Source organism: Pseudonaja textilis, chromosome 9 (assembly GCF_049901715.1).
Source record: "Pseudonaja textilis isolate UNSWEBS1 chromosome 9, rPseTex1.2, whole genome shotgun sequence".
NCBI classification, from domain to species: Eukaryota; Metazoa; Chordata; class Lepidosauria; order Squamata; family Elapidae; genus Pseudonaja; species Pseudonaja textilis.
In genome coordinates this window covers 3,904,879-3,926,894 of record NC_141998.1, presented here as the reverse complement: position 1 = coordinate 3,926,894, position 22,016 = coordinate 3,904,879, and the positions used below count along the sequence as shown (strand labels likewise).

The 22,016-nt window shown below is 40.9% G+C and overlaps 1 protein-coding gene across 6 annotated transcripts in view; it reads left to right on the top strand.

Moving 5' to 3' along the window:
• ZMAT4 (zinc finger matrin-type 4) overlaps positions 1–22,016 on the top strand; it is a 168,528-nt gene that overhangs the window by 110,326 nt on the left and 36,186 nt on the right. For 3 of the 6 annotated variants that reach the window (XM_087938844.1, XM_087938845.1, XM_087938842.1), the window contains one exon: positions 757–984. The exons of 1 other annotated variant lie outside the window; for it this stretch is intronic. In XM_087938844.1, coding sequence (XP_087794970.1) covers positions 757–984 — 228 coding nt within the window. Of the gene's footprint in view, positions 1–756; positions 985–16,548; positions 16,970–22,016 lie in introns of those variants that run through there. 2 more of the 6 variants (XM_087938843.1, XR_015744649.1) reach the window with 2 other exon arrangements.

Here is a 22,016-nt window from a genome sequence, read left to right as displayed (position 1 = left end):
AACTCTGTTATTTCCATCTTGAACTGTCCCTGTAAATCAAATCTCTAAGATGCTTTAGTATATTCCAATATGTATCCCACCCCAAAAAACCTAATTATCTATCATCACAAGTTTTTCTTCACTGAACTAATTCTATTCTCTCGTATTAAATATCTCCTCTGCAACTGCGGAAAGAAGAATACCCACTGGGCACACAATTCATATAACAGATTAACAGAGTTGGAAGGGACCTTGGAGGTCTTCTAGTCCAACTCTCTGCTCAGGCAGGAAACCCTATACCATTTCATGCAAATGGTTGTCCAATCCCTCCTTAAAATCCTTGAGAGTTGGAGCATACTCCTTGTTCCATTGAGTAATTGTTCTAACTGCCAGGAAATTACTTCTTAACTCTAGATTGGCTCTCTCCTTGATTAGTTTCCATCCATTGCCTCTTGAACTGTCTTTGGGTGCTTTGGAAAATAGGTTGACCATCTCTTCTTTGTGGCATAAATATTGGAAGACTGCTATCATATCACCCCTAGTCTTTCTTTTCATTCAGCTAGACATGCCCAATGCCTGCAACTGTTCTTCATATGTCTTAGCTTCCAGTCCCCTAATCATCTTTGTTGCTCTTCTCTGCACTCTTTCTAGAGTCTCAATATCTTTTATATATCCTGGCACCCAAAATATGACAATTAGGGGTGTATCGGAAGCTTTGTTTCTCCACGATGAGATAGGAACCTGGGTGACTCCATTTCTGCTTGCTTTCTTTTGCAGAAGCAAACCTGAGTTCTCTTAAGGAGCCACAGGTGGACAGCTCTCCCACAGTGTCTCCACCCCACCAGAGAAGAGATTCTGACAGGTATTGCCAGCTCTGTGCAGCTTGGTTTAACAACCCAATGATGGCACAGCAACACTATGATGGAAAAAAGCACAAAAAGAATGCAGCCAGGGCTGATCTACTAGAGCAGCTAGGGAAGACATTGGACCTAGGCGAGGTAAGAGGTAAGAGATTTTAGTCTACTCAAATAATCGTCTTCAAAGTCATTGGGGGAATGAAAGTGATTGTATTCTTTGGGTGGGCACCCATCCCCAAATTAAAACCAGGCACAAATTGGTGAACCTGGGCAGCCATTGAGATGTGGGCTACCATCGTGCCTGTTGAGTGACCGGATCAAAACGCAATACGGTGTACTTTAATGGATTAGTCAATTGACCATCTCAGACTTGAGCGCCAGCCACAGCAAAATACAATAAATAGATTGTATTTTGAGATAAGATACAACGAAGTGAGAGAAAATAGCTACGGTGAGATAAAACAGAATAAAACATCGTGGGTCAGATAAAAGTGAAGTAAGAGCAAATAGTATAGGGTAAAATTGAAGAAGAGAACCTCATTAAGCCGATTGACTGTTTCAAGGATGTAGGTTGCATTTTGATACAGATTTCTCTGTATCCAAAAAAAAGAAAAAAATGTAGATGAAAAGAAAACAAGTTCCATAATAGATCGTCACCCCTACAGTTAACTCCCATATGATCAAGATATTCTATCCTTTTTGAACTGCCCTTTGAAATGAGGAAGGATGAGGATCATCTTCGGATGAGGAGAGCACATCTTCCTCCTTCTATCTTGGCCACTTTTTACCGAGGCACAATAGAGAGCGTTTTAACAAACTGCCTCTCTGTTTGGTTTGGTGGCAGCAGCGCCTCAGATAGAAAGTCCCTACAGAGAGTGGTGGGGACAGCGGAGAAGATCATAGGAAACTCACTCCCCATTATTCAGGATGCTGCTTATAAGCACTATGTGCTTACAGCCCTAAGACCCCATACACCCATTGTATGGCCTGTTTCTGTTACTCCCCTCTGGGAGGGGGTTTTGAAGTATTTCTGGCAGGACTGTAACAGCTTTATTCCATATGCCATCCATCTGGTAAACTTTGCAGGTTTTGTTTCTCTTTCCATGTACATGTAGCTATCTGGATTAGACTGGATTGTTCCTCCGTGTTGTACATGTGGGTACATGTATATTTATTTATTTATTTTGTCATGTTTATGTAGTGTATATTAGACCCTTTGAGAGCTATATGTAATGAAATTTCATTTTAATGTATGCCTAATGTATGCCTATGGGTTGCCTGGCTTATGGGGGAGGAAAGGGCCCTGATTCCCTTCATTAGCCACAGCTGGGAATACAGTTGATAAGAAAGGCAGGCTGTGTGCAGCAGGCTACTGGGAGCAAAGTGATTTTATCCTGTGTAGTTGTGGCTTATCTGTGTTCCTGGTGTCTTCCCAACCGTGTTGAGTTTTGCCGTGCCTTCAAGCCTGAGATTCTTGCTTCTACCCCGCCAAACTAATTACTGCAGTTTGGCTTGATTGGACTTAAAGTTAGTTTGTGTTGACCATGTTTTCGACTTAATTCTCTGCAATCAAAGGCTGTTCCCGGGAGAGTTTTTTTTTCCAGTCAGAAGGTAACCTGGACATTGGGGGCAAAGTTGGAGCTAATAAAGGGATTCTTATTGATTATCTGACTGTATTGCCTTTGCGCCATGCCCCTTTGGGTCACCACAGGTTGTAATTTGAGAACTGCCTGTAATGCCAGCTGCCCCTTATGCCAAGGATGACTCTTTATTGGCCTGATTTGGTCTAACCTCAAATTTTCTGAAATAACTTTATTCAGACTAGAGTTTGGACAAACAGTTCATTGGCATTTCCCATGCTTCTCTTACTCCTTAATGGAAACACTATTGCTTCTGATTGCACTTTTCTCTCTCAAGGGAGAAAAACCTTCCAGTTAAATTTTTATGATGTCGTGTGACATTCCAGCAGTTATTTCAGTGATAAAAAAAAGAGGAATATGTGAATGAGTGTTTAAAGCAGCTCAGCAATACCTTTTCCATCTCTTGCAAAAACAAACTAACCAGATCTTGGTTAATGAAGCAATATTGGAACCTCACACCTATTCCTCCAGGATAAGGGGGAGGAAAGTGTCTTCAAAAGGGTTTGAAATATCACAGAGAACATTTGGGTTTTTTTAATCTCTCTTTCCCCCCTTCTTTCTCAATAATGCCTTCAACTTCCTTCAGTCAAGGACTATTAACTGATTGATGGCCCATCAAACACTGAACATTTTATCCATTTATGTTTAAATATCCTCATTTCTCAGTTCTACACAATATGGATTGAGCTTCTAAATATATCAAATATATTAAAAAAAAAACCTCATCTTTAATGAAGGGTAACCTTCTTTTAAGATTGAGCTCGTACCACAGATCTTTTACTGATGACATTAAAATCCCTGGGATGAAGACATTGTCCTTATTTTAACACAGACCAGCAAGTTTAGCTGTAGAACCTCTCACTGCAATATTACTTTCTTGTTTTTTTCTTTACTTTTGGAGTCTCCCATCTTGTGGTGGAATTTGATTTTATGAACAGCTTTTAGTAAAAAAAAGGTACTGGTTGGCAAAATTGAGGATTTGGATGAAAGAAAAGAAGTACTTTTATTTCCACATGGAGATTGCTTCTGAATTTTGTGCTCGAAGTAGATAAGAATGAAACTTTGATTTTGGGTTTTACCAATTAGATTGGTAAATCTTTGTGGAAATGGCTTGTTCATATTATTGTGAAAAAAAAAGTTGTGATTTGATGTTAATGCCTTATTTTACTGCAACAGAGAGTATGTAAGTAACAACTCCAGGCTGATTCCCTTCTTGACTCTTCCTCTTCTTCTATAGGCATATCACTCAACCAAACTTTTTCTCTGTCAAATGTTTGCATCATTTTTTCTGCCTGTTCCATGTTTCCAAGAATCCATTTTGCATTAAAAAAAAAAACCTCCATGCTTTTCTTGCTCTCAATCCTCAGTTTGCTCGGTTCTTGTGATGCTTTGATGCTATCTCATTCCTTTTCCAGCCCAGTTCTTGATTCTTTGTTTTTAAGCATCCTTTTCCCTTTCCTCTCCTTCTTTCCCTGACATCTCATTTGTTGTACACCCTTATTTTTTTTGTCTCATTCAGTTGACTGCCTGGCTTATCCTTGGGGCGTTTCGGTCTGTGATATTGTCACACAAATCACAATGCTGTGATGATGTCAAAATGATGTTGTATTCCAAAAGATTAAATCATGAGTGAGGGAATGAGGCCAGGATGGGAAGGGCAAAAAGAGAGGAATGAAGTGAATATGCTGGATATTTCTCCATAGGGGCAGTTTCTTCTTAGTTATTTCTGCTTGGAAAGGTTTCTGAAATTTACCAAAAAAAAGGGAAGAAATCCTTATTTTAAGAACTTCTCTTTCCATCTTGGTTTTTAATTGAGGAAAGAACAATGGGCCTTTCTCACAGCTCAGGAAATCTTGTAAGCATAAAAAGGCTACCAGGTGGTTGAGCAACATACATTTAATATCTTTCTGATTACAGTTTAGCCCAACTAACTCTTCTGAGTCCTTTCCCAGAGATTTTCTAACCTGTCAATCCAATTTCATCATAATCTCTTTTTCCCAAGAGCTAGACGATCTAATGATCAACAGCAGCAGTGCAAACACCTCAGTTAAGGGGGTCTGGATGTGTTGTGTAAGATTTGTAATTGCGTAAGATTTGTGGCTGTGCAGTTGAATCCCAACCCTATTTTTTTACATACCACGGTGTGTGCATCATTATTCTTCCTTTTTCTTTCACTCATTTCTTTTACTTTTTCAGTTGAACATGCCACTTTTGTTCTGTTTTATCTTGTTTTAACTGGTCATTTCTATTCTGTAGGTTTAATGGTGTAAAACTACTTTGAGATTTAAAATTGTGGGCATTAGCGTGCCAATATATCTGTTCATTTATCTGCTAAATGGCTAAGATGGCCTGTTACAGACAATGGCTAGTTGGCACGCCATGCTGAATCACAGACAGCTCTCGATTGATTTTCTTGTCATGAAAAGCCAACTGTTGTGTATTTGCTCCTGGAATTGGATGTTTTGTGTAGATCCTAGACTCTGCACTGCTCACCCCAAATTTTATTGAGTTACATTTCTTTCTTGCCCTTCTTGACTTCAGCTCTGTTCTCTTATGAATTTAATAGCCTATGTGTGAGAGAGAGAGAGAGAGAGAGTGGGGAGGGAGGGAGGGAGGGAGGGAGAGAGACCTTTGAGTCAATCTTGATTTCTCACAATACAGGTGAGACTTACAACAGTTATAACGGCACTGAAAAAAAGTGACTTATGACTATTTTTCACACCTATGACCATTGTAGCACTCCCTGGTCACGTGATCAAAGTTGGAAGATGTTTTGCTCTCATCCAAGTTGAGGAAGTCCAATTGCCTCTTGAAAAAAACACCTTTGGGACAATCCACGCTAAGCAAAGCAAGTGTTGTGGTTTGTCAGAAACCAGTGTAGACAGCAGCAGAATCGAACAATGAGGAAGAAAGGGGACCAGGCAAGAAATCTAGAGAGGACTTGGACGAAGGTCCTGCATTCGATGCAGAGATGGGGCCAGGACCATCTAGGAGTGGGGTGCTGCCTCCGGAGCCTCTGGAGTCTGGCAACAGCGAGGCAGAGGACCCAGGGGAGCCTGTTCCCAGTGTGTGTCTGTGCAGAGCTGCTAGAAGGCGAGAGCAGCTGAACCATAAGGGGCGACTTGGGAGTAAGGCTGGGAGGTGATTGCCCCTCCCATAAGGGATAAAAGTCAGACCTCAATGATGAAATCTTTGCAGGAAGCAACGTAATTCGATAGATTCTGAGTCCTTGAAGCTCTGTCACTTTTTTCTAGTACTTCGGTTGGTTTCTGTTATAATTAATCGGATATTTCTGTTTTTGGCAACATTCCACAGCACTGAAAGGTGTGTGATTATCTTGGGGAACTGTTTATAATTAGTTCTGGCTGGGAATGAGAGTGATTCCCAGCATTGCAATAAAATAGGTTTTGCTTTTAAAACAAGTTTGATATTAATTCCATTTGACGAAGCCTGGGTCAAAACCAGGCAAAGTTCCGGGAAGTGCTTTGCCCAAAATCCATGGAAGTGAACAACCCCCTTCAGAGTCTTGTACGGCCTTAGTAGACCCTAGTCCAATTTTCCTCAGTTATTGAGCACATGCTCCAGTTAACCGAATTCCCCGCAAACACACACAAAGCCTCTGCCAATGTTTATTGCTTAGCTGCAGCCCTTGCTGGGACCGCCTGCTTTGACGGCAGCCTCCTTGCTGAATAACCGCTATTTACAATGTAAAAATGTGTGAAAGGCAACTTAACAGGCAATTCACACCATGCCCGCTACAGTTGGAGCCTTGATGCTTTCAGCTGGAGCGAGGGAAGGCATTAGCTCAGACTTTTCATTTTGGAAACCGAAATGATAATGCTTGCAGAGCAACCCCGACAGCCCGAAATTAAATGCTCTCATCTGGAGGTGCCCAGGCGCTGGCTTTGAGCTGATTCAAGTCTTAATCTGAGCCTAGCTACTTGCAAACAGCTTTCGAAGTTATGAGATCGCGATGAGCAGAAAACAGATGTGGCCAGGGAAGTTGTGTGAGGCAGCTTTGATTCTCCCCGAGGAGGTACTTCAAACCACAAAAACAACAAAATCCGTCTCAACAAAGCAGCTTCACTCACATCAGGAGGCAGCCTCTTATCTGCAAATATATATATATAGTGGTATTTCTTTAAAGTAACAGTGTTTTCTTTTCCTATATGCTTGCATAAAAGCCTGGCTGCTGAAAAGGAAACCCTTGAATTTTTAACTTTTAAATCCTAAACTTATCTGCAAATATATACCGCATTTCACATTGTATCTTCATCAAGCAAAAATTCCATCTAAGATTTGTAATGTCCAAGTGACCAGGCCTTTTATTTTGCCCCGTGGTACTGAGAGCTTTGGAGATGATCCTGAGAATAGTTTTAGAATAGAATAGAATAGAATAGAATAGAATAGAATAGAATAGAATAGAATAGAATAGAATAGAATAGAATAGAATGCAATGCAATGCAATTGAATTCTTTATTGGCCAAGTGTGATTGGACGCACAAGGAATTTGTCTTTGTGCAAATGTTCTCAGTGTACATAAAAGAAAAGATACATTCATCAAGAGTCAAGAATCATCAGGTACAACACTTAAGGGTACAAGTAAACAATCAAATCATACCAGGAAACAGTCAATGTAAATTGTACGGATACAAGCGACAAAGTTACAGTCATACAGTCACAAGTGGGAGGGGATGGGTGATAAGGAACTGTGAGAAGATTAATAGTAATAGTACTGTAGATTTTTTAAATAGTTGGACAGTGTTGAGAAAATTATTTGTTTAGCAGAGTGATGGCGTTCGGGGAAAAATTGTCCTTGTGTCTAGTTGTTCTGGTGTGCAGTGCTCTATAGCATCGTTTTGAGGGTAGGAGTTGAAACAGTTTATGTCCAGGATGTGAGGGGTCTGTAAATATTTTCTCTTTTTGACTCGTGCAGAATACAGGTCTGCATGGAAGGCAGGTTGGTTGCAATTGTTTTTTTCTGCAGTCCTAATTCCTCTGTGCAGTCTGTGTCTGTCCTGTTGGGTTGCAGAACCAAACCAGACAGTGATAGAGGTGCAGATGACAGACTCAACCATTCCTCTGTAGAACTGGATCAGCAGGGTTGCTAAATATGCCAAATACAGGAGTGTTCTTAGAAACTTAAAAAATATACAAGAGTTTAGATGTTTGCTTTGTACTTTGGCAGCTTGGCAAATAAATGAAGCCTTAAATTAGCTGACTCTAACCTTAAATTCATTTTAGTCATATCAGATTAAGAAATACCTAGGGATATTGTTTCTGAAGTGCTTCACCACCTAAAGTAGGTTCAGAGATGAGCACTGCCTAAATTTAAACAAACAAACAAATAAATATGTTATCTGAGTGAGGCAACATTTTATTTATTTATTGTCTATGTAGTTAGCTGCTCTTCAAGCCCCAAATATATAGATTTAAAGATGATATTAATAACCCGGGGCTAAAGCAGTGTCCGGTGGGAGTAGTCTTCCCCTAGGCACAAACCAGTGGAGTAAATTTGATTATTTCTCCCATGAACAGTTATTATTTCACTTCTAGGAGCCTTTTGCTTCCTCTTTTACTGGAACTTTGATTTACAAGTCATGACAAATTTAGGGGTCTGAAAAGAAAATCTGAAAAAGTATTTTGGTGAGTCTCACTGTCTTGGACGAAGAGCTTTAATGCTTGGAAGGACTTTCAACTTAACTTTCAACTCTTTGGATTGTTCTACGTTAGTCGTATGCTTGACAGGACTCATCCATCTTTCCGGATCATAATTTTCACCATAAGATATTGAGGGCGCAAGCACCTGTTTCTCTGAAGATTAATCCCCCAGCTCTCTGCATAATGTGGAAAAATGAATGTGATGCCATTAGGTTTGCTCTTTGTGGGACAATAAGATTTTAAATGTAACATATTTTGGAGCAGAAAAGAAGAACGTTGACTTGCACACTCAATCCTTTTTTGAAACTAACATTTATAAAATAATAGAGGAGGTGAACAATTTAAAATACGGATTAAAATTCAAGTTGACAAGTTGATCCCAATTGTGGATACAAGTCAATTAAAAATGTCTATGTGTCATTCACAAAAGCCCACTGATTTATTTCATTGATGTATGTCTGTGTGTGTGTGAGAGACAGAGAGACAGAGACAGAGACAGAGAGAGACAGAGAAACGGAGACAGACAGAGACCTAAAAGCACAACAAGGTGTTCCTTTCTGAAATCCAGAAGCCTGAATGTGTTAAGAACCCTGTTTCCTGACCAAGGCTTGCTAACTGACCAAGTGTCTTGGCTACTACGTATATTTCGGGGGATGTTTCTATTGTTTTCTGTTGTTTTAAACTGTTTTAGTTGACAAGTTGAAACGAAGAGGCAAGTAGCTGCCCATGTTTGCTTTTTAGATTATCCATCCAATCAGTTAAGGTTGTGGATGATGGGTTGTCTTGAGGGATCTTAGACACAGCCACATATTCAATCCCAGAGGTCTATATGAAAGGTGTTGCTGTTTGAAAGCGCTGCTGTGTATTGCACTATTGTATGCTATTTCCGCAAAACGGCAATAAATCAGCCCAGTCATCTTTTGTAGCAAAACTGCCCCCAGTGTGACATCACTAAATGTTGGCATTAATATTTTAATTGTGACTTTTTTTAAATTGCAAGCCATCCAGAGTGAGATGGGCAACTATAGAAATGGAATGAATGAATGAATGAAAAAGTAAACTGTAAAAGGCTTTGAAAGGCTCCATGTTTGAGGAGGATGGTAAGTAGGATTTGATGTTTAAGTAGGGCATTTTCTGCATGGGTTCAGGAAGAGAGTTCTTTAGATTCTTTGGCTGGAGGATTTGCAAGCTGTATTGTTGTCCTGTCTGCTATTTCTGCCTAGAAAGAAAATAAAAGCACAGGAGGACAAATCCAGTGGAAACTTTGCAGTGTTTCTATCCACTCAGAGGTATTGCATCCCTGCTATTTTTGTTCCTTTCTTCCTCAGATTAATGTAACAGCAAGCACTTTGATGTTTCTGGACATTCTTCCTTCCCCCGCCCCACCCCCGAATTAAATATTGAAGCAGTTTGGATTGAAGTAATTTGACCTTGAATCACCTATTTGAATCAAATGAATCTGGATTATCCAATTAGAAATGAATTAAGCCCAATAAACCCTCAATAAATGTAGTTTCTTGTGTGGATGCATTTGCTAGCTTTTTAATTTATCTAAACATTTTGCATAAATCCAGCCACCCTTTTCTTTTTTATTTTATTTTGATTTTTACTTATTTATTGGTCAAGCAAGTATTAAATAACAGGTATAAGTATAAACATGGTTATGAATACATGAAATGGATACGAATAAAAAAGTAACAATAGGACAGGGATGGTAGGCGATTTGGTGCACCCTACAGACCTCTTAGGAAAGGGGTGAGGTCCATAGTAGACAGTCTAAGGTTAAAGTTTTGGGGGTTTGGGGAAGAAACCACAGAGTCAGGTAGAGTGTTCCAGACATTGACCACTGTTGCTGAAGTGGTATTTCCTGCAATCAAGTTTGGTGCGGTTTACCTTGCGTTTGTATCTATTGTGCGCTCTTGTATTGTTGTGCTTGAAGCTGAAGTATTGACAGGCAGGACATTGCAGTAGATAATTTTATGTACGATACTTAGATCGGACCGAAGGTGGCGTAGTTCTAGGTTGTCTAAGTCTAACATTTCAAGTCTGGTGGCATAAGGTATTCTGCTGTGAGTAAGAATCTCTTCCGCCTTCTGCCCTCTGCAACTTTCTCCGTTTCCCTCTCCTCGTCTAACCTTTCTGAGCAGTGACAACTTTATTTCTCCCATTTTTGTAATTTTTGGGTGCATTGCAGAGAGAAAGCTGCAGTCATGCTTAACGTCTTCACTTTTCCAGAGTACCTTTGGAAGGAAGGAGGAAGGAAGGAGAAGGGAGAGGACCAGAATTGGATTTCTGCAGTGGTGGAGGGAAGATGTTGATAAAGCTTAATTCAGAGGCCTTGGTTATATGGCCCTGGGTACACACTGGTGGCTTGTAACGTTGACTTAGTACTCTCTCATCTCCCAGCTTCGAAGTACCATTACAAACCACCCTTGAATTTTGCTCCTACAGCTTCGTTTCATTCAGTTTTCCTAAAAATATCTCTTCTTTGCTATGCTTTATGCCACAAATCACTCCAAGGAATAAGTACCTTTATGGTGTCTTCCCCGTTCACGTCAAGTCCCTTTCTCAGGCTCATCCTTTTTGTAAAGATTTTGGACCAACGTCTAAGACCTCAGCAATAGTGTGACCTGGCTAAGAAGTGTGTTGCTTCCCAACATTCTCAGTCTCATGCTAATAATTTTAGATCAGTGGTGGGATTCAATTTTTTTTTACTACCGGTTCTGTGGGCGTGGCTTGGTGGGCGTGGCAGGGGAAGGACACTGTAAAATCTCCATTCCCTCCCCATCATACTAACCTGCTTTCCAGCTCCTTTCTCCTGTGAAGGGCAACCAAAGAAGACCCAGCTGACTAGCTGAGACTCGAGAGGCAGAGAATGGATGGGAGTGGGGCCAGTCAGAGGCGGAGTTTGCCAGTTCACTGAACTACTCAAAATGTCCGCTACCGGTTCTCCAGAACTGATCAGAACCTACTGAATACCACCTCTGTTTTAGATGGTGTTAAACTGGTTCCCCAGCAAAGCAGGGTTGGAAAATGGGTAAAAGGAGGAGCCTTCCAATTCATAAGATGCTACTGTGAACATTCTCTATTCTGCATGGAATCGGATGGGATAGCTTTTATGCTCACAAAACCAGTTCATCCATCCCAGGTTCTTCCCCTTCCTTTCAGGTTGTGGAAGACATGGAAAAGACAATTATCTGGCTAAGATTCTCATTCTCCTGTCTAATGATTGCTTTATTGATTTTTGCTATGGAAGCAGTCCAGGAAACCCGACCGGTTTACCCATGTCTAGCCTGCTTCTTCAATGCCTGTGAAAATTGCTACCGTTGCATTCCACTCCACTCCCACCCTTCCTCCTTCTACTTTTCCTCATTCCTTTTCTGAAATAATCAGTCCATCCTGCGCCACTGCAAGGCCAGTTCTCATCCGCACTGATCATTCACTACTGCAGTTCTCTGGCCTGGGATGGTTCGTTTACTGAGAAGTTTAGGCTGAGAGAAGGAATTAGATAAAAGGTAGTTTTTCAGCATCTCTGCATTAGTCCACTGGAGACAACAGCCTCTGTGAGCCAGTAGTTCAAATATGGGGATCTTCCTCCTCCTCCTCCTCCTCCTCCTCCTCCCCATAGTCACCACTCCCTTCTAGCCCTGATGATGTTCTCTAGACGAGGTCATGAAGAGTTTGCAGGAAAACAACCAAACTCAGAGAGCACCAAGGACCCACAGTTGTCCTCTTCCTTCTCTTCTTCTTCCTCCTCCTCCTCTTCCATGATAATAAATGTTTTTCCTAAAAAGTGGATGCCATCTAGGAATAACCTAAAGTTGGGTTCACACAATAAACTAAATTGAAACCTAGGTTGATGAGCTGTAATTGTTCACATCATATGCTATGCACAAAGATGTTTACTATGTTGTAGCTTTGCTAGTACGCATAATCGATCAGGTTAATGGCTAGATGCTCACAACAGGCTGAAGTAAAACTAGCTCCTTTTCAATTCAATTTAGCCTGTTGTATGAATGTAGCCATGTCCCAGCTTCGTTGTATGATAACGGCGTTGTGCACATCGCCCTGTCTTTGCTATTAAGAAATGTCATTTCCCTTGTTGTCTATTTTTTTTTAATAAAAACCTCTTATTTTGGAGAGTAAAATGCAGACATTGCAATTCCACCCCCTTTGCTTAAAGATCCATCATAAGGATGGACTTGCTGTTCCTTGTCTCACACTTAAGGCTTTTTTAAAAATTTCTTTATTAGGAAACTCATTTGAATCTTGTTTTTTTTCCCACTGGGTTCTATACTGTGAAACCTGGGCTTGAATATGGTGCTAAGTGGACCACATATTATTCCTTTCAATTTCATGGTATCAGTTTTGCCTTTAATTGTCAATATCCTCTTTTTTCAGACCGATATTTTTGTAATGCTCTGCCAGTCTAGTCACGCACAGACTTAGTTCCAGAAAAATATCCAATTTTAGTGAAGCCAATTGGCACTCCAAAAGTTTCCATGAAACAGAATAACAGAGTTAGAAGGGACCTTGGAGGTCTTCTAGTCCAACCCTCTGCTTAGGCTGGAAACCCTATACAATTTTAGACAAATGCTTATCCAATCTCTTCTTAAAAACCTCCAGTGTTGGAGCATCTACAATTTCTAGAGGCAAGTTGTTCCACTGATTAATTGTTCTAACTGTCAGGAAATTTCTCCTTAGTCTTAAGTTATTTATTTATTTCTTATTTATTTATTTGTTTGTTTGTTTACTTATTTATTTATTTGATTTGATTTGTCAATTGCTTACAAGATAATAGGTATAAGTATAAACATAGTTATGAATACATGGATACATATAAGAAAAATAAAAGAAACAATAGGACAGGGATGGTAGGCACGTTGGTGCGCTTATGCACGCCCCCTACAGACCTCTTAGGAAAGGGGTGAGGTCAATAGTAGACAGTCTAAGGTTAAAGTTTTGGGGGTTTGGGGAAGAAACCACAGAGTCAGGTAGAGTATTCCAGACATTGACCACAAGCTTGGTGGGATTAACCTTGAGTTTGTATCTATTGTTTGCTCCTGTATTATTATGGTTGAAACTGAAGTATTCATTGACAGGTAGGACATTGCAATGTATGATTTTATATACTAAGATCGGACCGAAGGCATCGTAGTTCTAGGTTTTCTAGGTCTAGAATTTCAAGTCTGGTGGCATAAGGTATTCTGCAATGAGTAGAGGAGTGGAGAATTTGTCTTGTGAAATACTGTATTTCTGGACTTTCTCTACTGTGTTAATTGCTTCCACCCATTGCTTCTTGTCCTGCCTTCAGGTGTTTTGGAGAATAGCTTGATTCCTTCTTTTTTGTGGCAATCCCTAAGATGTCGGAACACTGCTGTCATGTCTCGCCTAGTCTTTCTTTTTATTAAACTAGACATACCCGATTCCAGCAATCATTCTTTTCATGTTTTAGCCTCCAGCCCCCTAATCATCTTTGTTGCTCTTCTCTGTACTCTTTCTAGAGTCTCAACATCTTTTTTACACCACGGTGACCACGATGTTAAAAAAAAATGTTGAGACTCTAGAAAGGGTACAGACTTTCCCCTCTATTTTATAGCCCTGAGGTGTTTTTGGTGGTCTCCCAAACAATTTTTAATAATTTTTCTGAACCTCCTTAGCTTTTAATTTCCCATCAGCTACCCTAGCTAGGTCCTGACACTGGGACGATGAACATTTTGATGCTAAATCAAATAATGCTCTCTCCATTATCAAGCACTTGCTCAAACTTCCTTGCTAGTTTTGATCTCTCTGGCTTTCGAGTTACCTCGACAATAGTACTTGGTTCTTCAACAATTCTTCCCTCCCACCTCCAATTATAGGGAGAAGAATGTTTTTCTAATCCGTCTGTTGGGGTGGAGGAAGAACATTATAGAAGAGAACAGAATAAATCCTACTGAGATATAATAAATCCCCATTTAAGGGGGAACCTATTTCAAATTACTAAGGCAGCAGGAGATGGATAATCAAATGTATCGGAGGCATAAAGTATGCTACTGACAACAACCCGAAACTGTGGGATAAAAATGCAGGGATATTTGAGTTTGTCTATGAAAAACAAACCCAAGCATCTCAATCTCTTTGTGCTCTCGGTGTTTGCAGGAAGCTGTGGGTCTGTGGTGCAATGCAGAAGCAATATACCATGGGTAGCAATTCCTGGAAAGGTTAACTAATTGGTTGGTTGAATTCTGGAATCAAACAGCAGCGCTTCAAGTTTTAAAATCTCATGGCTTCCTTTGAGAGAAGGAATGTTGTGGATTAGGTTAAATGTGACTCTTTTAATCCTGGAGTTCTGGAAAGAGAAATGGAGTTCCGCTATCTTGTGGAACTGAGCTCAAAGTTTGAGTATTGAGTAATAGCTTTTTTTTGTTTCTTTGTTCAGGAGAAAGAGAAGGAACAGAATATAAGAGAAGAAGAAAAGGTTCCCAGTTCTTTGAGATAACCCAGGGCAGGAAACAGTTTTCAGAAGTTTTAACTGGAACTATATTGATAAAGGCTATTGATAAAAGCGCTATTGATAAAGGCGACCATAAGACAGATGAAAAGCTTTTCTCTACCTCCTATATCCGTGATGGCAAACCTATGCCATTTGTGACGGCACGTGAGCTGCAGGCAAACTTACCTCACTGCGCATGTGCGCACCTCACAGCTGATTTTTAGGCTGGTTTGAGGCCTTGTTTGGCCTCCCAGAGGCTTGGAAAAAGCCTCTGCAAGGCTTTTCAGGATGGATGATAGGCCCATTTCGTCATTTCCTGCAGTACTGGAAGTGATTAAACAAGCCCATTATTTGGCCTGACAAGCCTAACAGAAGCTGTTTCCAAGCCTCCGGGAGGTCAAAAAAGGCCTCAAACCAGCCGAAAAAAATCAGCTGTGAGGCGCAGTGCAGGTAAGGGGGTGGCGGGTGGCACGTGAGTGCACATGCAATTTTTGGCACAGGAGCCCCAAAAAGTTAGCCACCACTGTCCTATATATTTGAGAGGGATTTTTCTGGAGGTGTGGGGGACGGAAAAAACCAATATTCTTTCTTCTTTGTTCTGTTTCCCGGTTAAAAGCATGCTTTGGTTTTTGTTGCTGCCTGTGTATTTTCTCCAAGGTCATCTCTATGGGTTACTACAAAGGCACAAGAAAAAATAGTTTGTGGATGATTCATTTGTGTTGGAAAATATTGTTTCTTTTTCTGGATCTGGGCAGAATTGAAGAAGAGTGAATTTCAAGCAAAAATCTTCCCCCAAAAAGAAAAAAGTCTAGTCAAGTTGTAGGTATCTACAAACAGGCTCCCTTAGGGACAGTGTTGGGCTCTTTTTCAACACTTCGATACTTTCAATACTTCTAAAATATTGTTCTCTCCATGTCATTTATGGATAAGAGCCGTGGTGGCACAGTGGTTAGAATGCAGTACTGCAGGCTACTTCTGCTGACTGCTAGCTGACTGCAATTTGGCAGTTCAAATCTCACCATACTCAAGGTTGACTTAGGTGGGTAAAATGAAGACCCAGATTGTTGGGGGCAATGTGCTGACTGTGTAAACCGCTAGGAGAGGGCTGTCAAGCATTGTGAAGCGGTATATAAATCTAAGTGCTATTGTGATTGCTATTTAAGGCACATCCTTATCAATGCTTTTTACCACTCTGAGGTTGGCTCCTGACCTGATTGATCTCAGGTTGTCATCTGATTTTAGTAACTAAGCTGATTTATTTCTGACTCTAGTCTGATCTTGGAAAGTTGAGCAAGGCAGATGTTTTCCTTTGAATCACCACGAGAGCAGGCAAGCTTCCCTTCTTTCCATTAGTAGGAACTTGTAGAAGAACACTGCAGAAGGCAGAGTTAAGTACATCATCAGTTTAGAATCCTTGCATTCCCACAAGTGCTCCCATTGGTAGGAACTTATAGGAGAAGAGCAGGCAGAGCTGAGGAAGGTGGAGTTAAGTGTGTCGTCATTTTAGAATCCTTGCATTCCCACAAGTGCTCCCATTGGTAGGAACTTATAGGAGAAGAGCAGGCAGAGCTGAGGAAGGTGGAGTTAAGTGTGTCATCAGTTTAGAGTCCTTGCATTCCCACAAGTGCTCCAAGTCCAACCCCTCCTGAATTCTGTTGACTTTTACATGGTGCCAATTTAATGTTGAACTTTAGTTGACCAGATTCTTGTGTATAGATTCTTGACTAAATCCCCTCATCTGCAACCTTACAAATGGTCCTAATTCTTTGTGCCTGGAGGAATTCTTACTTTGCTCTATCACCTGACTTCTGGTCTCAGGGCAAAGTGTTTCCTCCAACATCAGTTGCTCTTTAAAACCCCAGCAGTCTATCTTTGGAAGGTCTTTTCTATCACAGTCATGTATGACAACTTCCTCCGACCCCATTCTCTGTTGCAGAGTGGGAGAAAGTTTGCCATTCTTTGAGCAGAGGAAGTGCTGACGATCTTTGTATTTCTGTACCGGTCAGTTGAAGTTTTAGTTGAGCTGAGCAGAGACAGTTTTTGCAATATCTGCTTTATGTTCACCACATTTCAAAGTCAGCAGAAGCGACAGTGGTTTGAAAGCACTTTTGTGAGAAGAATGCAGTCTGGAACGGCTGAGGATACGGAGCTGTCCAACATAATGAAAGAGAGGAGTAATAAAACTGCCTGAACATCAGCTCTTCATGCTAAATTATTAAATCCAGCAGGATAGCAATACTTATTTTTTAAAATCTCTGGTGAGGTGATTAAAAACAGCATGCTACCTCTGTCGAAATGTTCTATTTAGATACCATTTTCTTTTCTTCTACTGAGTCTTCCTTCCTCAGTGAGACCTACGGACCCGTTTCACTGAGAATCCCCACCACTGTTTTTGTGCTTTAAATAAAGATGGATACTTAGATCTGCTTGCAATTCGTTGGAAGCCACGAACTTGATCGAGGCCCTCACTGAACACTTTTCACCCCTTAAATTGCAATGGGAGCACTAAGCAGTTGAGATTAAAATGCTAAAAATGCTTGAGCTGAAAGAGAAGGAGATATAGATAGCAAATTCGTGGGTGGTATGCATGATGGGAGAGATGACCAGGCTGAGCCTGAGGGAGGGGTCAAATGCATCATAAGTCAAGAGTACCTGCGCTCCCGCAAGAGATTTAAGTCCACGCATTTCTATTGTAGCCAATGTTACAATCAAAATTGTTTTATTTTTTTCCCCCATTAGAATTGGACAGATGACAAATAGTCGAGGATCAATGAAAAAGAATCTTACGCAAGGTATATTTCACAGCTAAACATGCTGCTAAATATCAAGGTTTTTCTTTGCTTGGCAATTTCATTTTTAACTTAAGATTTGCTGGAGGCTTGTGATCATCATCATTTCTTTACAAAGAATTCCATTCTGGTAGCTCTTGACTAAAGGTACGATCAACAAAACACAACTTCTATGTATTTACATAACATGCTGTGCCCAATTAAATAACCCATATCACGACTTGTTTATTTTAGTTATATGTTTAGATTTATAAGGGCTACTTCATTCAGCACAGTCTCCGGATGGCATATAATTAAAATCAGTGCAATGCCTTAAAAAAGTAGAAAAACATTAAACCAGAAAAAAAAAACCCTGAAGATTAAGTGGGTACAGGATGACATAGCCAAGGCGAGCTACCTACCAATGAGCCTCAATCTATCCCAGAGCAATTATTATATGCATCAGCTACTTTTTGGAAATACCAGATAAAAATATGCTGAGAATATCCTTGGGGGTCAATTTATTCTCCAAAGCACCTGAGGCCAGGACAAGAAACAATTTTGATCTCGGTTTTGGTCATAAGTCACAGATAAACCTGTATTAATGGAAAGAATAATCAAGTCTGGAAATTTTCTATAGAAACTGTTGAAAGCTGACTAAAAAGTCAGAAATTTGCAGCTTGGCTAGATGATACTTATTACTGAGTATTAGAATAACAGTTGGAAGGGACCTTGGAAGTCTTCTAGTCCAACCCCCTGCTTAGGCAGGAAACCCTACACCACTTCAGACAAATGGCTGTCCAATTTCTTCTTAAAAACTCCCAGTGTTGGAGCTTTCACAATTTCTAGAGGCAATTTGTTCCACCAGTTAATTGTTCTAACTGTCAAGAAATTCCTCCTTAGTTCTAGGTTGCTTCTCTCCTTGATTAGTTTCCATCCATTGCTTCTCGTCCTGCCTTCAGGTGTTTGGAGAATAGCTTGACTCCTTCTTCTTTGGGGCAGCCCCTGAGATATTGGAACACTGCTATCATGTCAGTCCTAGTCTTTCTTTTCATCAGACTAGACATACTCAGTTCCAGCAACCATTCTTCGTATGTTTTAGCCTCCAGTCTCCTCATCATCTTGGGTTGCTCTTCTCTGCCCTCTTTCTAGTGTCTCAACATCTTTCTTACATCGTGGCGACCAAAACTGGATGCAGTCTTCCAAGTGTGGGCTTACCCCCAAGGCATTATAAAGTGGTATTAATTAATACTTCGCGCCATCTTGATCTTGAGCAGTTGTGGAAAATGATGAAAGACAAGGCAGCTTGCCAAGTGGGATAAGGATACGCCGCCATTTTTGCTTCCCAGATTACAGTATGCTGCTCAGTAGCAATTAATTGATTGGTTGGCTGATTTGAAAGATTTATACACTTGCCCATTTTAGCTAATCTGGGCAGCTCACTGCAATCATGAAACGATCAATAAAACGATGACGACCAAAACAATAAAACAATAAAATTAAAACCCCGCACTGGGTTTCCTTAAATATGACACCCAAACCAAAATTAGGAAGTTGACAGATAGAATATTAACTAAAAATTAGGAACATATCAAGGCAGCAACCTGCAGTCTTGGACCTTGGAGCTGTTGTTATGTGGCTTAATGAGCAATTGTGATTGGCAAAACTGCCCTCGACATAATGTTCCATGCTATGAGAGCCATCAGAGCGATTCAAGAATTAGACTCTGCCTATCGCATCTGAAGGCCGCCAAGGGAGAGCCAGCTGTCATGTCATTTGACAAGATCTCCTTTCTCACATTTCTGTTTTATTCCAGAGATCGCAAATGTTATATTTGGACTGATAACCAATAACAATTGGATTGCTACAACAACCAGAAATCTCTGTTTTCAGAGGTTTCTACTTGTTGCAGTCACACCCAAACAACGTTAACAAATATCTGAATACAAGCTCGATACCCGTGCTTTGCTATGAAACTATGTGACCGGGCTTAGTTTTGGGGGAGGAAAATGAGAGGGGGGAAATTGTGCCTCTGCCTACCAGTGTCCATCGGTATTCATCTGGTTAGGTCCTGTCAGTCTGTGAGAGGGTTGAGGGCTGTTTGGAAACTGAAGCAGTATTTGCTGTGTGTGAGCAAGAAGAAGACAGCAAGGAGCCTGGGCGTGGCTTAGCTCAATTGTTCTGTACTAAAGCTGCTTGCTGCTGTGAAACTAAAACTGAAACTCTGTCCCTAACGATTCCCAGAGTATATACATAGCGATGCAAATAGTTGCTTTAGTTTGACAAGATTTTTGACTGTAGGCGAGGAAGAATAAAATAAACTGTTCCGAAGTATGTCAGTGGCTTTTCCTTGGAGCTCAACAGAAGATCAGCTCCATGTGAATGTTCAAAACAGCTTCCTAGCAGTTTGGCAACGTAACCAATTATTCAGATAAAGGATCGATGTGTTGAAATGAAGGCTCATCCTGTATCTGTCTGGGATTCTGCACCAGGGAGTTAGAACTGATGACATAAATGCTCCTTTCAACTCATTTCAAGAATCCATTTAAAAAATAAGTTCTGACTACAGGTGAGAAATTGGAATTGTAGATTTTCCTCTCTTTAGCTTTTGTGCTTTGCTGTAATACTACAGGATTAGATCTTTAGCGAAGTTATTCTTCAACAAGCGCCCCAAACTAAATTGGACTCTTCATTTTATTGCAGTATAGGTGCTGAGCTTCTCTTCAGACCCAGCTCTTGGTAGGAATCAGATACAATCAGAAAGAGAGCATGCTATAAAACAGGCTTTAATCCTTCCAAGAAAAAAATAGATAACGTGTACCATAAAAAGGTAAAGGATCCCCTCTCACATCCGTGCTAATCATTTCCGGCTCTAGGGGGCGCTGCTCATCTCCGTTACAAGGCCGAAGAGCCAGCGCTGTCCGAAGACGTCTCCGTGGTCATGTGCCTGTCAGGACTAAACGCCTTCGAAGGTGCATGGAACGCTGTTCCCTTCCCACCAAAGGGGTCCCGATTTTTCTACTTGCATTTTGACATGTTTTCGAACTGCTAGGTCAAAGCTGGGACAAGGAACGGGAGCTCGCTCCGTGACGCAGCGCTGGGGATTCTAACCGCTGAATTGCTGACCTTTCTGATTGACAAGCTCAGCGTTCTTAGCCACTGAGCCGCCGTGTCCCTAACCTGTACCAGGGGTGGGATCATAAACATTACTTTGCCTGGTTATATTAAAATCTGCCTGCATGAATCTTTAATGCATGATGTTCTCCTGATCGGTTGCACTCTGCTCTGAAACATAAGTAGCATAGGACAGGTTTGGAGTTAGGTGTGAGGACATTGCAACTTAAATCTCATTTTTGGCTAATTAGGCCTAGATTTGCAACCTTAAGTAGTGGTAAAGTCTAAAGGAGAACATTTGTAGTTTTGGGTTGAAATGAGGGGGTCTTTGGTACTCTCTGAGCTTTGTGGTTTTCTTGTCGACGTTTCATTACCCAAACTAGGTAACATCCTCGGGGCTAGCAAGGAGAAGGATTTGCTCTCAGTTTATACTGTAGTCTAGTGGCTTGGTCTCCCACCTGTGTTGGTGGGAGTGGCCTCGGAGGTTGGCTGTTTATTGTTAGCTTGTCTGGCAGTTCCTTGATTGGGGTATTGTTTACTTAATTTTTGGTTTTATGTTCATCTTATAGTTAATCTATGCCAGGGGTGGGCAAACTTTTTGGCTTGGGGGCCTCATTGACTTTTAAAATTTGACAGATGGGCCACCACCTGGTGTCGAAATGCCTGTCATTACAAGTCAAAATCAAATGAATGCAATCATTCAATCATTCACATCAAACCTTAATTCTGTACCAATCTTCAGCGGGCTGGATTAAAAAGACCAACGGGCCGGATGTGGCCCCCGGGCCGTAGTTTGCCCACCCCGATCTATGCTCATCTGGGTGCTGATTGCTGGCCAGGAGGTGTTTTCATGTTTTTGTTCCCTTTTTGGCTTGTGAATTGCCTCTTTTGCATTGTATGTAGATATTGTTTAAGTCTATGTGTCCGGTGATGGCTAATTGGTCAGCATGACAGGAATACTACTACTAGTAGTAGTACTACTACTACTATTACTACCGTGTTTCTCATATAATAAGGCCGGGTCTTATTTTTTTTTTGAGCCCCGAAAAAATGGCTAGGCCATCTTTTTGGGGGTGACTTAATTCCTCCCCCCCTTGCATCTTCAGGCGGGTGGGTGGCAACGGCTTGGATGTTGACCTCAGCATTGGTGGGGCACTTCGTATCGGGGTCAACGCAGGCAGCACCATATCCGGGTGTGCAACAAAAGTACTTCCTAACGGCAAGCCCCACCACCACCATTCCCCCCCATTTCGCATGTTTTAATATAGGCCTTAATTTGGGGGGAGGGGCTTAATTTCATTTCATGACTATAAAACATGCTGGGACTTCCTATTGGAGGAGGCCGTATTGTTGGAGAAACAGGGTACTACTAATAACAGATAGATAAATAGATAGATAGATAGATAGATAGATAGATAGATAGATAGATAGATAGATAGATAGATAGATTCGATGAGAAACAACTTGAAAAAATCACCAGATATCAAAACTTGAGAATCAAACTGCAGAGACTCTGGCATAA